This window comes from Apodemus sylvaticus, chromosome 7 (genome assembly GCF_947179515.1).
Source record: "Apodemus sylvaticus chromosome 7, mApoSyl1.1, whole genome shotgun sequence".
Lineage (NCBI taxonomy): Eukaryota > Metazoa > Chordata > Mammalia > Rodentia > Muridae > Apodemus > Apodemus sylvaticus.
The window spans coordinates 96,389,331-96,405,217 of NC_067478.1; the positions used below are offsets into that span (position 1 = coordinate 96,389,331).

The window sequence follows — 15,887 nt, forward strand, 5'->3', positions numbered from 1 at the left end:
CCATTAGTGTTATTTCTGTATGTATGTTTGTGGAAGGGTCTTGAATTCTCTGGAGATAGAGTTACAGATGGTTGTGAGCTGTCGTATGGATGCTGGGAATTAAACCCGGGTCGTTTGGAAAATCTGCTAGTGCTCTTAACCGCTGAGCCATCACTCCAGTCCTTTTCACCTCTAGTTCTTTTTTCTTTTGTTTTCTTTTTTTTCAAGACAGGGTTTCTCTGTGTAGCCCTGGCTGTCGTGGAACTCACTTTGCAGACCAGGCTGGCCTCATACTCAGAAATCTGCCTGCCTCTGCTTCCCAGAGTGCTGGGATTACAGGCATGCACCACCACCACTGCCCGGCTCTTTACCTCAACTTCTAAGAAGCATGTATTTCATACGATTCTAAGCCTTCCTTCATTATAATTCTTTGGTTTTTTGTGTATTCTCTCAGCTTTTACAGGTGTGTTGGTGTAGGTCAATCTGGTCCCTGCTGATCCAATCCTGATCTATTCTGTGTCCTTTCACAGAGAGATATAATGACAACATTACAGAGCTGGATATCAGAAATTCTGAGAGACATGGATGGAATAAATCAAGCCCAGGACTTTCCTAGCCAGTCTCTCTTCTACCAAGTTACAAAAAAAGGACATTAGAGTCACTGGTTTTTCTAAGATCATTGTATGCCTTTCAATGACTTCTCAGTGTCCCACCCCTAACTCGTATTGAAGAAACCAACCACACCACTGTATAAATAGTGGGGCTTTCTGTCCTAACCTGAACATTTCTGTCTCCAAAATGTGCAAGTTCCACTTACTAAGATGCTTCATCTTACTCTGCTATTTGAAGGGTGAGTCATGAGAATCACCAGTTAGTGAGCTGTGTCCAGGATCCAAGAATGTGTGAGAACTCCCATGACAAAGGCCAGCCTTGGCAGCCCACCAGAAAAGCTGCTCCTGTGTGTCATGCTTCTCGCCCACACTGTATCAGGTCGGTGAGACACTAACCAAAGAGCTCTTGCTCAATGGAGGAAGTAGATGGTTTGCCAACAGACTGAGTGATTCCATGATGCTGTGAAGTTGGCATTGACAAATTATACTCTGCAGAAGGTGTGAATTTCACCTTTTTTGTTTTTTCAACAGTTTTCTCTGGGTCATTTCCAGGTGATGCTAACAAATGTGAGTAGAAATGGAAATGAGAAATGGGTATGAAGATGGGAGAATTGAGGCTGAGTTGAGTGAGGTGGGTATTGGAGGCTCAAAGTAACCCACAAACAGACAGAATTCCCACACTGAGCAGTCTCTTCTGGCAGGATGCAACCACAGTGAGAGCTGTCTTTAGTGCTAACAAAGAAGTTGAGCAGAAATTGATCATCCTGAGGGCAAGAACAAGGGACCAGAGAAGTGGAATGTGGGGTTCAAAGAAGCCAGATGGCCAAATCTAAGGTAGCAACCTCCTGAATTGCAGAGATCTGTTCTCACTGTCAAATCCCAGCTGAGACCATCGTAGAAGTTTAACTGAAGGAAGAAGATTAAATTACAACCATGTGTAGCCTTCCCTTCCTTCTGATCTATGCTACATCCCTTAGGAGTGGGAAGAATACTCTCAGAGGCCCTAAAGAGATGGAGAGGATAAAAGAAAAAAAGCAGAACAAGACTGCATAAGCAGCTTTAGGGTGATTTAAAAAAAAACACAAAAAAATTCCAAGATGGAAGGCAAAATGAGCCCTGTGGAAATAGGGGTGCAAAGGGAGGGTAAATCTTAGGAAGATCTCTGCAGGCTTGTTCTCTTTCTCTCACCTGAACAGCTGGTAAAGTACTGGTTCATGAGAATAACAATGGTAAGTAGAAAGAGCCCTAGCCTGACCATCTTGGCGCTAATATGTTTCTCTTTTCCTTGTACCTTCCCCTTTCTATCCCTGCCTGTCTTCTAAGCTGGAACTTGGGACCATAAACTCCTGCCAGCCTTTTGGTTTTACTCATTCTAGTGCTTTGATGGGTATTAGGTTGGGGGACACTCCCACCTGTCAGCAGTCTTCACTTTTGAAGTGGGGAATGGGCTCTTTCCCCATAGTATCCTCTTCTCTCATGTTTCTCTTCAAGTTGTGGAAATTGTGCAGTGCAGGATGTGTCATCTCCAGTTCCCTGGAGAAAAATGCACCAGAGGAAGAGGAATATGTACTGCAACAGCAGAAGAGGCCTGTATGGCTGGGAAAATCTTCAAAAGTGAGTGGTGAGATAAAGAAGTAAAAACTGGAAAGAGAAAGCAGGATATGTGGGCCTTGGGGTGGGGGTGGGTGTAATAAGAAAAGGAGCATCCAGTTACTGTAGACAGCCTCACTCCTAAAGTAAGTGGTAATACCCATGATGCAGCATGATAAAGAAAGAAATGGAGGTGGCTGCTGAAGAAAGCGTGATATACAAGACCACAGTAAGAATCCTTGAGAGAACAGGGGGTGGACAGTGGGGTCAAATGCAGAGGAGATGGATATAATACCCTCAGGAGACCAGCAGGTTGGAAATGAAAGCCATTCTCTGTGCATCTGCCCAAGGTTTTACATGAATGACTCCAGGCTATGAAAACAGAGGGGCCAGTGTCAGGAATACGTACTCATTACATCTCCTTATGAATGAGATTGCATTTCATTTCTCTAGTTTCCTACCCTCAGTGATATCCACGTATTGAAATTTTACAGTAGAAACTCTCACAGTGGTAATCTCTGATGGAGTTAAGCCTCTCATGATGCCCTTTCTAAAATCAAGTGAAATATTAAAACTGCTCCACCATTTCTTTTGTTATGGGTAGGCTCCAACTTCCAATGCCTTCCAATTCTTCACATATGAATAATGGAGTAGGAACTCCACATGGTGATTTTTAGATACCAGTGTGGGCTCAAAAGAAGGGGATTTGCAGAATCCTCTTCTAGGCTTACTGATCTGTTCCTCTTCTTCTGCAGAGGATGGTACCATGTGGTTAAAATTCATGGGCTGCTTAAAGAATTGTGCTAATGTGAAAAAAATAAAATGGGGCTCCTATCTGGTGGACTTCAGGTGCTGCCGGGGCCACGACATGTGCAATGAAAAGTTTTAAATGCTTCTATCCATCTGTGGGTGTCCCACATTTGCTTCAACATGTGGGTGATGGGATGGCTTCTCCACAATGACTTCCTGAGGATACCCTGCAGGAAAGGACTGCAAACACATGGCTCTGCTCTCTACAGATCAGAGGAAAAGCACCTTTTTCTAAAGTCCTTTCCCGTTTCAAAACCAAAAAAAAAGTGAATAAATAAAATGTTTTTACCATTATCAGCACATGCTTGGTTTGTTGTTAAACCTAGTATAGCTAGGTTTAACATTGGATAACAAGGCGTTAAAGGAAAAAGAAATAATTAAAATTCAAAAATGTGTTCTTCCTTTTCCTTCTATTCTGTGACAGATTTGTTTTTTTATTTTTTATCACCATTGTAGTAATTATATATAATAATCATCTTTGCTTTGATGTTTCCACACATTTATATTATGTATTCTTATCATATTCACCCTATTATCCTCTCTTGTCTTCAACTCCACTGATCACCTTCTCAACTACCCCCCATTTCTACTTTCAGGTCGTGTGTGTGTGTGTGTGTGTGTGTGTGTGTGTGTGTGAAAAGTTTTTTACTGTCATGAAGAAATATCTCCCCTTTCCCATCAAAAAATAATCTTATGACTCCTCAGAGAAGGGTAGGGCATCATTGAGCCCCTCCCCCAAATAAACACAACAGCCATGAGTTCAAGAATGCATTTAGTCAGATTGTCCCCAGAAAACAGCACTTCCCAGCACCACCCTAACCGTGAGCCCTTCCAGTCATCCAAAACTCTCTTCTGTGATGTTCCCTAAGCCTTGGCAGTGGTGATACAGATATTCTATTCATGGCTTTCTTATGACAAGTTATGAGTCTCTGCTGCTACCACTCACTCTGACAAAAGTGGACAGCAGCACTGATTTATAGAGACAAACACAGTTATTTAGAAGGCAAGCTGACAGGTTCATTTACCATATCCATCATGTCAGTTTACCAGACCAATGGTTATAGCTTCCTCACTAAGGCCTATAGCGATTGTAGCTGGAAAGTTTATGAATTCTTTCTTTTGTCTTGATCCCTGTTTCTTATTCCATTTCAACTAAAGTGTGTGCCACTGAGATCCTGAAAAAGGATGTGTGTGGTGAAAAGGGAAATAGCTAATTGGGCTTTTCTTCATTTTGTTCATGGATGCTTCTGCTAGGCTGAGAGAAAGTTGGAGTGTGGAAAGAACCTGTACTAGAGATGCAAAGAGATAAGGATCATTTGCCATCTGTCTTTGGGGTTGTGGACTAGAGACGTGGGATTGTGGGAAGGATCTATGGGGTTCTAGAAATTCCCAGGCACCAGCTTCCTTGGAAAACTCTTAGAGGACTCCAAGCAGAGAAGAACTCTGAGGAGCTAAGACCAGCAAGAATGATGCACAGCACCATGGACCATGAGAGATGAGGGATCGAGGAAACTCTCTGGATCTGGATAATAGCTACCTATGGCCAGGTGAAGCTCCCAACCACTTCCATCTCTCACACACTCCGGCTTTCCATGATGTGTAATTCTGTCATACTGTGGTGAATGGGGTAAAATAAACATGTCAAAGGGATTGAGGCTGATTTCTCACACTACTGTGGACAGACTCTGAAAAGCATGGTTAAATTCTATTATGAGAACAAAAGAACTTGCAGTTCTTCAATACGCATAACTGTTCTCTCTCTCTCTCTCTCTCTCTCTCTCTCTCTCTCTCTCTCTCTCTCTCTCTCTGTCTCCATCTCCCTCTCTCTCTTCCTCCCTCCGTCTCTCCCTCCCTCCCTCCGTCCCTCCGTCCCTATGTCCCTCCCTCCCTCTCACTCTATATAATGTCTGATGTCTGGCTATAAGTCTCTGTATTTGTCCCCATCTGCTACAGGAATTAGTAAGATAATAATTTAACAACCAGTGCAGACACATTACTGGTGACTTAATATAGACATACTCCCTTTTATATGTATTTGGATTCTGTTTAACAAGAAAAATAATTTTGTGGCTTTGTCTAATAATGCTTATTTATCCTCCACATAAAGATTTTCTTACCCTTTGCCTACATACCAGGAGACAGTTCCAAATTTATCTTAATTTTGGAGTACTAGCACAGATATTCATTTCTGTGCAATGGTAAATACTCATGAAAACACTCAATTTCACTTGTCAGTCAACAACAATTCTTACATGAAGCAATAAAGAGATGGAGAAGAAACATTACCTCAGCAACAATAGAAATGTGCATAACTGCCTAGAATTTGAATTGACAAGTGATCATTATAACATGCAAGCCTGTGTTTTGTCTGCATGCCTCCATTGCCTGAATAGAACCTTCTGGATATTTTATCTGTCCGAAAGGAATGATGTGAGTCTTCCTTCTTAGAGCATTCAAGTCCTCAGTAGCTTTGCTGTTTTCACTTCCAACATTTCTTGAATATTTTAAACAGCACTTCTAGATACTAGGAAAAGCCATCCCCTACCACACTGGGGGTACAACAACCCACTTTCCTTATGACATGAAAATTTCCCACTCAGAGAAAAGACCTCTGTTCTTGTTATTTCAGGGGCATAAATATCCCCAATTTATCAGATTCTACACTTCACATCCTCAGAAACAGTTTTTGGCTGACAAATCAAAATGCTAAGAACAAGAGAATTTATCCTCATTTTTAAATCTTTTTAGATTTGGATTTAGATTTAGGTTTCTGGTTCCATGTTTTCCATCCAGAGAAAATTATAGCCATATATTATAAACTAATCTTACAGCATATGTCACATCCCATAAGACGGGAGATCATTGCAGGGCTTGATTCCAAATCATAGTTTAACTGAGGTTTTATTGACACACCTGTGATATGGTCAGACTAGTGTCTGGCAGTAATGAAATACAGGAGAAGATCTTCATGGCCATGAACAAACTATGATATCATCTTTGTAGTGAAATCAGTTCTTTAATTGGAAAAAGTGCTACATGAAGTGTCTTGACACAAAATAGGGCTTTTTCTAAGTCTTTTAATGGCATTGTGTTTACCACTATTACAAGTAACAGTTGCATACAAAATGTGGGTTTACTCCAGCACAAATAGCTTCTACTCATAATGGTCAGGCTTTGCCTCCAGCCACATGGTTGGAAAATGACCTTGAAGTAACCTAGAGCTGTTTGAATGTAATAACTGATTGTTCTGTTGCTAATTTTTCCTTCATTATTATCTTTCAGGGACATTTTTATTAGAGTTTAATGCTTCAGTTACTATTGACAGAATGTTTGTAAATTCCAAATCCCTCTTTGTCAAGCCATTTAGCCAAAAATTAACACACTGAAACAGGTGTCACACGCCTTTAGTCCCAGCACTTAGAAAGCAGAAGCAGGCAGATATCTGAGTTCAAGGCCATCCTGGTCTACAAGAGTAAGTTCCAGAGCAGCCAGGAATACTAAAAAAACATACCTAAAAAAACCAAAACAAACAAACAAACTGAGAGACTGTGAACATGTAAAGGAAGAGAGGAAGTAAGGACCACACTTATTCATGCCATGAATTCGGCACTGGTAACCTGCTTGAGTCTTATAACCTGCCAGGCATTTTCCTATAAGAATTGTTACTTCACAGGATAGCCAAGAGGAGTCCCAGTAACAATCCAGTATTGATAGAGCAACAGAAGTCACTGGTGCCAGACCAATGAGTCATTGCAATAAATACTTGCAAGAAAAGGAGTCTGGATGAAAGGGTGTCACACATTGTGACAAACAATGAGATTTTTATTCTATGTTGTAGAAGAGATTACAAGGGTAGAGAATGGGGATGATGAGAATATGAGATGAGTGGGATTTACAAAAAGAAAAATATTTTTTTAATTGTTACTTTTTAACAATATTTTTAAGATTTTTTTATTATTTTATTTACATTCCAAACATTGCCACCCAGGTCCCCCCTCTCACAGTTCTTCATCCAATTCCCCTTTCCCTTTGCCTTTTTTTTTGCTCCCCTTCTTCACTCTCCCTACCATTTCCCTCTTTCCTGGGGCCTCATTGCTCTATATGATTAGGAGCATCCTCTCCAACAGAGGCAAGACAAGGCAACCCTCTGCTGCATATGTGTGTGTTTGGGGGGGCAGGGCAGTGAAGAGAGGAGTCTTGGTCCAGCCCCTGTATGCTCTTTTGTTGGTGACTTAGCCTCTGGGAGCTCCCAGGAGTCTGGAGATGGTTGGTCTTCCTGTGAGTTTGCCATCCCCTTCAGCTCCTTCAATCCATTACCTGATTCTTCCATAGGAGTGACTTCAGTCTAATGCTTGACTGTGAGTATCTATATCTGTTTCAGGCAGCTTCTGATAGAGACTCTCATAGGACAGTCATGCCAGGCTCCTGTTTGTTAAGCACAACATAGCATCAGTAATAATGTCAAGCTTTGGTGACCCTCTCCTATGAGATAGTTTCCAACTTGGGATAGTAAATGCCCAGTCTATCCTTCAGTCTCTGCTACATTTTTGTCCCTGAATTTTTTTAAAGGTTTTATTTATTCTATTTATATGAGTACACTGTAGCTGTCTTTAGGCATCATATCCTATTATAGATGTTTGTGAGCCACCATTTGGTTACTGAGAATTAAACTCAGGACCTCTGGAAGAGCAGTCAGTGCTCTTAACTGCCAGAAGCCATTCTGACTTAGATCTCCATGTCAGAAGCCACTTACTTAGATCTCAAACCCCCTCCTTTCGGAGCTCATCTGCGGATAGGTTACTATAGCAACTCCTTTCCACTTCACCTCCGCATGACCCTTTCTTGCAGCAATAACCTCCCAGATATTATGATAAAGTGTTTCTAAGAAATGATGCCAGCCCCCCTGAGATTGTTCCCCCTTTACCCCTTCCTACATCTTGCTTGCTTCCCTTTATATTGGCTTGTGTAAAAAATTAAAATTTGACAGCTTGATCAGAATACTGTCTTGCTGTCTGTCTCTGGTGTCTCTTGTCTCTCGCCTTCTCCTAGGTGGTCCAGAGACCCTGTTGACTGTCCTGTGTGTCAGGACACTTAACCACTAAGCAATCTCTCCAGCCCCCTGTATTTCTTTAGACAAGAACAATTCTGAGTCAGAAAGTTTGATGGTGGTTTTGTAACTCTGTCCCTCAACTAGTGGTCCTGTGTACCTACTAGAGGTGGTCTCTTCAGGTTCCCTCTCCCCACTGTTGGGCATTTGGCTAAAGTCACTCTAAATGAGTTCTGCAATCTCTCACATCCCAGGTCTCTTGGAGTTTCTAGAGGGTCTCCCCACCCCCAACCCCCACCCATACCCCTCCCTCACTCACAGAAGCTTCATATTTCCATTCATTCACCTGGCCCTCTGGTCTTTTTTGAGGTGAAGAAGTGGCATGGTTTCTGTCCTTCTCTCTCCAAGTCAACCCTGAACAAATTCTCAAATTGAGTTGCTGTGAATCAACCCAGTCTCATCTACAGAGACTGCTGTCATGTCTTTGAAATCACTGAACTAACATTTGCTCTTCTGGTACAGCACTGAGATCTAGGTTGTTTTCTGATGCATCTTCGTCGTTTCTTTGTTAAGGGTTTCTTTCCCCTCTGTTCATAGTGTCCTGAGTAGAGGCTCTTTCGCACTGGACCTGGAAAAAGACTTTGATTGCCCTTGGAGTTAATATGTTGTTTGCTACACTAGGGCACTGAGGTAGGAATGGGTGGGCAGGTAGGGGAGCACCTTCATAGAGGCAGGGGGAGGGAGAAAAAGAGAGGGGGCTTGTGGAGGGGAAACTTGGAGGAGCGTAACATTTGAAATGTAAATAAATAGAATAAGCAGTAAAAAGATGCTGTTCCCTTTCCTTGCTTATCCATTGCTCTTCAGGCAGAGTCTTACTATGGAGCCTAGCCTGGTGCTGGACTTTTGATCATACTGCCTCAGCTTCCAGAGTGTTAGAATTAAAGGTGTGTGTCATCACTCCAAGCTATGTTTTATCTTATTTATCCAATATCCAGGCCTTTTTTATTCTATGGCCATAGCACATTATTGCCTGAAATAGTGGGGTCAGACATTGCATAGGGGTACTAGAGAAAGCCAATTAAATCTGTTCTTGCCCTTCTCCCACATTTCACTGTGGAATTCCTTTGATAAGAAACATTAATGTGAGTAAGGGCTGAAAGAAGATGAGGAGAAGGGCAATTCTGTAGGGGGACCAGCAGTCTCAATTAATTGGGAACCCTGGGATCTCTCAAACACTGGACAACCAAACAGGCAGCAAACACCAGCTGATATGAGGTCCACAACACTCATACAGTAGAAGACTTATGCATATGTGTTTATTCATAGAATATTCACATAACCCTCAAGAAACTGGATACCCCAGGTAGTTTAGAGGTCAGATCCGGTTTGGGGTGGAGACATCCACGTGGAACCATGGGGCTGGGGAGGAGGTACAGGATGAGAAAGAGTCAGATGGTAGATGGGGGAGGGGAGGAATAAAATATGGAGCATAAAAATTAATTAATTAATGTGCAATGTGACTTCTCTCTAAGGGGTCAATATTATGACTATGATAGAAAAGCTGTTTAATTATATGGGCAACCAAAAGTCATCTCACATTCTCTCTCCCTCTCCCTCAACCTCTCCCTGTGAGCGCATGCACGTGTGTGTGTGTGTGTGTGTGTGTGTGTGTGTGTGTGTGTGTGTGTGTGTGTTTGTGTGTGGATGTGGGTGGATGTACAACCTGTTTATTCTTTGAGGACTCCTGGGTTCTTCGCAATTGTTCTCTGCTTTACTCCTTTGAGATAGACTATGAACTTGGACGTAGTCAGCTGGTGGGCAGCAAGCCCCAGTGAGCATTCTGTTTCTGCCCTTCTCTGATGGGGTTATAATTGTGTGCCCAATCACAACAAGCTTTTTGCACAAATTCTGGAGATTTGAATTCCGTTCTTCATGCTTGTACAAGTCCTCTGATCAAAAGAACCATCTTTCCAGTTCTCAATAGATATTTCTTAAAGTTTTAAAATTGCCTCTTTAAATCTCACTACATTCCACTTTTTTAAAATTGTCTGAGATTACTGGACTTGGATCTGAATTTCTACCCTATAAAATTTCCATTATGAAGGTAGAGAATACAGTAACTCTAGGAAAACATGTTCCTTTAGAAAGATAAATATAGACTTCATGGGTATATGTTTTTATTGAATATCATCTTCATTTACATTACCATGGCAAAACTTTTCCCAATTTCCCCCCTCCCCAAAGACCCCAACCCCTCCTTTCTTCCCCTGCCTCCACATATATGCCCCTCTACCCAACACACCCCCACCTTCCCTGCTTGATTTCCCTTTGTTGGGGCCTCTGTTGAGCCTTTACCTGACCAAGGACCATTCCTCCCACTTATGCCCAACAAGGCCTTCCTCTACCACATTTTAGGTTGGAACCATGTGTGCCCTTTGGTTGATGGTTCAGTCCCTGGGAGTCTTGGAGTGTCTGGGTGGCCGAAATCATTGTTCTTCCTATGGGGCTGTAGCCCCTTCAGCTCTTCTGGACCCTCCAGCTCCTCCATTGTGGACCCCATGACCAGTCCAATAGTTGGCTGCTAGCATGTGCCTCTGTATTTGTAAGTCTCTGGCAGGGACCCTCTGGAGACAGCCATTGCATGCTCCTTTTGGTATACACTTCTTGTCGTCCTTAGTAATGTCCGGGTTTGTTAACTGTTTATAGGATGAATCCCCAGGTAGGGCAGTCTCTGGGTGGCCTTTACTTCAGATTCTGCCCCACACATTGTCTCCCTTATTGCTCCTGTAAGTATTTTGTTCCCTTTCTTAGAGGAACCAAAGCACCCTTACTTAAGTTCTCCTTCTTCTTGAGCTTCCTGTGTTGGGTGAATTGAAACTTGTTTATTTTGAGCTTTTTGGCTAACATCCACTTATTAGTGAGTGAATACCATGTGTGATCTTTTGTGATTGGGTTGCTTCGCTGAGGATGACACTTTCTAGTTTCATCCATATGCCTAAGAATTTCACGAATTCATTGTTTTTAATAGTGGAATGGTACTCCATTGTGAATATATATACCACAGTTTCTGTATCCATTCCTCTGTTGAGGGATATCTGGGTTCTTTCCAGCCTCTGGCTATTATAAATAAGCCAGCAATGAACATAGTGGAGCATGTGTCCTTATTACATGTAGTAGCATCTTCTGGGTATATGCCCAGGAGAGGTATAGCTGGGTCAGCAGGTATTACTATGTCTAATTTTCAGAGAAGTCACCAAACTGATTTCCAGAGTGGTTTTACCAGCCTGCAATCCCACCAACAGTGAAGAAGTGTTCCTTTTCCCCAAAATCCTCTCCAGCATCTGCTGTCTCTTGTGTTTTTCATTTTAGCCAGTCTGATTGGTGTAAGGTGGAATCTCAGTTTTCTTTTGATTTGAATTTCCCTAATAACTAAGGATGCTGGACATTTGGTGTTTTAGAGCCATTTGAGTTTCCTCAGTTGAGAATTCCCTGTTTAGCTCTGTATCCCATTTTTAATAGGGTTATTTGACTCTGGAGACTAACTTCTTGAGTTCTTTGTATACATTGGATATTAGCCCTCTATCAGATGTAGGGTTAGTAAAGATCATTTCCCAATTTGTTGGTTACCCTTTTGTCCTATTGACCATATTCTTTGCCTTACAGAAGCTTTGCAGCTTTGTGAGGTCCCATTTGTCGATTCTTGTTCTTAGAGCATACACCACTGGTGTTCTGTTCAGGGACTTTTCCCCTGTGCCCATGTGTTCAAGATTTGTCCCCATTTTCTCCTCTATAAGTTTCAGTGTGTCTGGTTTTATGTGTAGATACTTGATCCACTTGGACTTGAGCTTTGTACAAGGAGATAAGAATGGGTTGATTTGCATTTTTCTGCATTCAGATCTCCAGTTGATCCAGTATCATTTGTTAAAAGTGCTGTCTTTTTTTCCACTGGATGGTTTTAGCTCCTTCATCAAATATCAAGTGACTGTATGTGTGTGGGTTCTTTTCTTGGTCTTAGATTCTATTCTATTGATCTTTCTACCTTTCTGCATACCAATACCAAACAGGTTTTATCACTATCTCTGTAGTATAGCTTGACGTCAGAGATGGTGATTCCCCCAGAAGATCTTTTGTTGTGGAGAATAGTTTATGCTATCCTGGGTTTGGTGTTATTCCAGATGGATTTAAGAATTGCTCTTTCTAGATCTATGAAGAATTGATTTGGGATTTTAACGGGTATTGCATTGAATCTGCAGATTGATTTTGGCAAGATGGCCATTTTTACTATATTAATCCTGCCAATCCATGAACATGGGAGATCTTTTCACCTTCTGAGACTTTCTTCAGTTTCTTTCTTCAGAGACTTAAAGTTCTTGTCATATAGATCTTTCACTTGGTTCGTTAGGATCACACCTAGGTATGACATATTATTTGGGACTATTGTGAAGGGCGTCGTTTCACTAATTTCTTTCTCTTCTTGTTTATCCTTTGAGTAGAGGAAGGCTATTGGTTTGCTTGAGTTAATTTTAAATCCAGCCACTTTGCTGAAGTTGTTTATCAGCTTTAGAAGTTCTCTGGTGGAAGTCTTGGGGTTGCTTAAGTATACTATCATATCATCTGGGGGTACAGAGTGATTCTTACTAGACAATCTGCTCCTGCCAGATCTATAGAGAGTATCAGGAAGTGGGATCTTCCTTATGCCAGATGTGACACAAGTCTCCCACATCCAACAGAACCGGGCAGTGGTAGCAGAGGAGGGAGGGGTATCAGGGAAGGAAGGGGGTTGTTGTTCTGGGGGGTTGCAGGGTAATGAGTGCCAGAGTGGCTCTAGGCCTCTGGGGGTGCAAAGTGATTCTTACCGGATAATCTGCTCCTACCAGATCTCTAGTGAGTATCAGGAAGTGGGATCTTCCTCATGCCAGATGTGGCACAGGTCAGATAATCTGCTTCTGCCAGAACTGTAGAGAATATCACGTAGGATCTTCCTCATGACAGATGTGGCACAGGTCTACCACATCCAACAGAATGGGGCAGTCTGCATGGGTATATCTATGTCAAAGAAAACTATGTTTAAGCTATATGAACTCTGAAATCAAACCATTAGAAGTCATGGGGTTTTGAAGTTGAAAATTATATTTGGAAATAATATAAAAGGAACTTCAAATTCTTCAGAAAAGAAAAAGGTAGAAATATTTAATATAAAATGGAATAGATAAAGAATAAATACATACCATTTTAGAATAGAATTTAAAAGATGAAACAAAGAGCTAGACCTGTGGAAAATCAGGATGGAGCACTGGTTGCTCCTGACTATCATGAGGAGGAGGATAACTCAGACAAGAAACAATCCTCTAAACCCGGACTCCTCCCTTATTGTCTGTTCAGATTTTCTGCTTCCTCCTGACTTACACATTGTAAGCTGTATGTTTCTAGGAATCAGTCTATTTGTTCTGCCTTATCTAACTTGTTGAAATTGTTTATAATGTTTTTTGTTTTGTTTCAAACATTGATGTTTCTCTATGGCTGACCTTTTCAGTTTCTTATTTTCCTAGCTTATCTTTAAAATTGTTGGTTTTATTTTTTCACAAAGCTAGTTCTGGGGCTGGAGAGACAATTCGGTGGTTAAGAGCACTTGGTCTTTTTCCAGGGAAACTGGGGTTGGGTGCCAGTATCCATTCACACATACAAAGAATGTTTTTAACTTTTTTCAATTTATTTATTTTTGAAGTGTGTACATGTGTGCATATGTCTCTGTGTGTGCACATGTCCAGTATTTGTGAGGAAGTCAGAGGACAAGTTTTTGGAAGTCAGTGCTTTCTTTTCCTACCACCTTGTTTTTGAGGCAGGATCTCTCTCTGCCATTGCTGCATGGTGTACTTTAGGCTATCTAGCCTGAGCTTTGCTACTGGTTCTCGTGTCTATGCCTCCCATCTTGCTGTGTCAGCACTGGGATTACAAAGTGTGTACCACTGCAGCTGGCTTTTACACAAGCTCTGGAAATCAAACTCATGTCCTGAAGTTTACATGTCTAGTATCTACATGCTGAGCCATCTCCCCGGCCCTCTGAGTGCTTTTAATGTACTTCTTTGTTGAAACCTGCTCCATGATAGAAGATGCGTGTTTTATGCACCAATGCAATAGTTTCTTATTCTCATCTTTCTATGACATGCTTTAATTAATGTAGTGTTTTCTTATTTTTTACTTTCTATTAGTTTCTAATATGTCATTTGTAATTTTCTTATTTGTTATGCCTAATGGATATTTTAATTCTTTTTTCCTTTTTTATTAATTAATTATTTTATACACTCAATATTTTATTCCCCTCCTGCCACACCCTGTCCACTCTCTGACTGTACCAAATCCCTTACTTCCTCCTCTCCCTCCACCACACCTGTCCTCTAAACTCCCTGGTGACTCCAGTCTCTTGAGGGTTAGGTGTATCATCTCTGAATGACTGCAGACTCAAAAGTCTTATACTGTATGTGTGTTAGGGGCCTTAGATTAGCTGGTATATACTGCCTGGTTGGGTGGTCCAGTGTTTGCGAGAACCCCCCGAGGGTCCAGACTACTGGTCCTCTTACAGGGTCACCCTCAGCTTCATTCAGCCTTCCCTAATTCAATAGCACAGATCACCTGCTTCTCTCCATTGGTTGGGTATATATATCTACATCTGACTCTTTCAGCTGCTTGTTGGGTCTTCCAGAATGCAGTCATGCTAGGCCCCTTTTTGTGAGCTCCATAGCCTCAGTAATAGTGGCATGCCTTGGGACCTCTCCTTGAGCTGTATCCTACCTTGGGCCTGTTACTGGACCTTCTTTCCTCAGTCTCCTCCCCATTTCCATATCTGTAATTCTTTCAAACAGGAAAAATTATGGGTCAGAGTTGTAACTGTGGATTGGCCCCCTCCCTCATTTGGTGTCCTGTCTTGCTGGAGGTAAGTTCTATAAGATCCCTCTCCTTATTGTTAGGCATTTCATCTAAGGTTTCTCCTTTTTAGTCCTGTGATTCTCTCACTTTGCAGGTCTTTGGTTCATTCTGGAGAGTTTTCCCATCCTCCAATTTCCCAAGGTTGCCTGTTTCCATTCTTTCTCCAGGCCCTTGGGGCTTCAGTCCTTTTCCCTCCCCACCCAGATCAAATTCCCCACTCAACCCCACTGCCCCTCCCCATCCACTTTCCTTCCCCACTTGTGATTACTTTCTTCTTCCTCCCAAGTGGGACTGAGGCATCCTCACTTGGGCACTTCAGCTGGTTGACCTTTTTGAGTTCTGTGGACTCTATCTTGGGTAAATTATAAATATTTTTGATTAATATCTACTTATTAGTGACTAAATACCATGCATGTCCTTTGGTGTCTGAGCTACCTCACTCAGGATGATATTTTCTAGTTTCATCTATTTGCCTGCAAAACTCAGGATGCCCTCATTCTCAATAGCTAAGTAGTATTCCATTGCATAAATAAACCACATTTTCTGCATCCATTCTTCTCTGTCGTGGGACATCTAGGTTGTTTCCAGCTTCTGGCTATCACATATATAAGGCCACTATAAACATAGTGGAACATGTGCCACTGTGGCATGGTAAGGCATATTTTGTGTATATCTCAAAGAGTGGTATAGCTGGCTCTTCAGGGTAGATCTATTTCCAATTTTCTGAGGAGCATCCAGATTGATTTCCAAAATGTTTGTATCAGTTTGCAATCCTAGCAGCAATGAAGGAGGGTATTCTTTCTCTACATCATCACCACCTTGTGTTGTCACCTGAGGACTGATCTTAGCAATTCTGATTGCTGTAAGTGCTTTAGATTTTTTTTTTTTTTTGATGAGGCTCGTGATCCACGTAGACTTAAGTTTTG

General features: G+C 41.7%; 1 protein-coding gene across 1 annotated transcript; it reads left to right on the top strand.

Annotated features, from left to right (window-relative positions):
* Positions 1 to 777: 777 nt before the first annotated feature.
* On the top strand, positions 778 to 3,069 carry Pate1 (prostate and testis expressed 1). The gene is made up of 5 exons (XM_052186830.1): positions 778 to 829; positions 1,122 to 1,157; positions 1,787 to 1,819; positions 2,082 to 2,204; positions 2,936 to 3,069. Exons 1-5 carry the CDS (start codon positions 778 to 780, stop codon positions 3,067 to 3,069), a joined length of 378 nt encoding a protein of 125 aa, XP_052042790.1.
* The last annotated feature ends 12,818 nt before the right edge of the window (positions 3,070 to 15,887 follow it).

Bases quoted from the DNA above. Each gene is read 5' to 3' on its own strand.
- Pate1 (XM_052186830.1), top strand. From the start codon at position 778: ATGTGCAAGTTCCACTTACTAAGATGCTTCATCTTACTCTGCTATTTG. The intron at 1,158-1,786 runs GTGAGTAGAAAT...TCACCTGAACAG, and splicing joins TCCAGGTGATGCTAACAAAT to CTGGTAAAGTACTGGTTCAT. The intron at 2,205-2,935 runs GTGAGTGGTGAG...CTTCTTCTGCAG, and splicing joins GGCTGGGAAAATCTTCAAAA to AGGATGGTACCATGTGGTTA.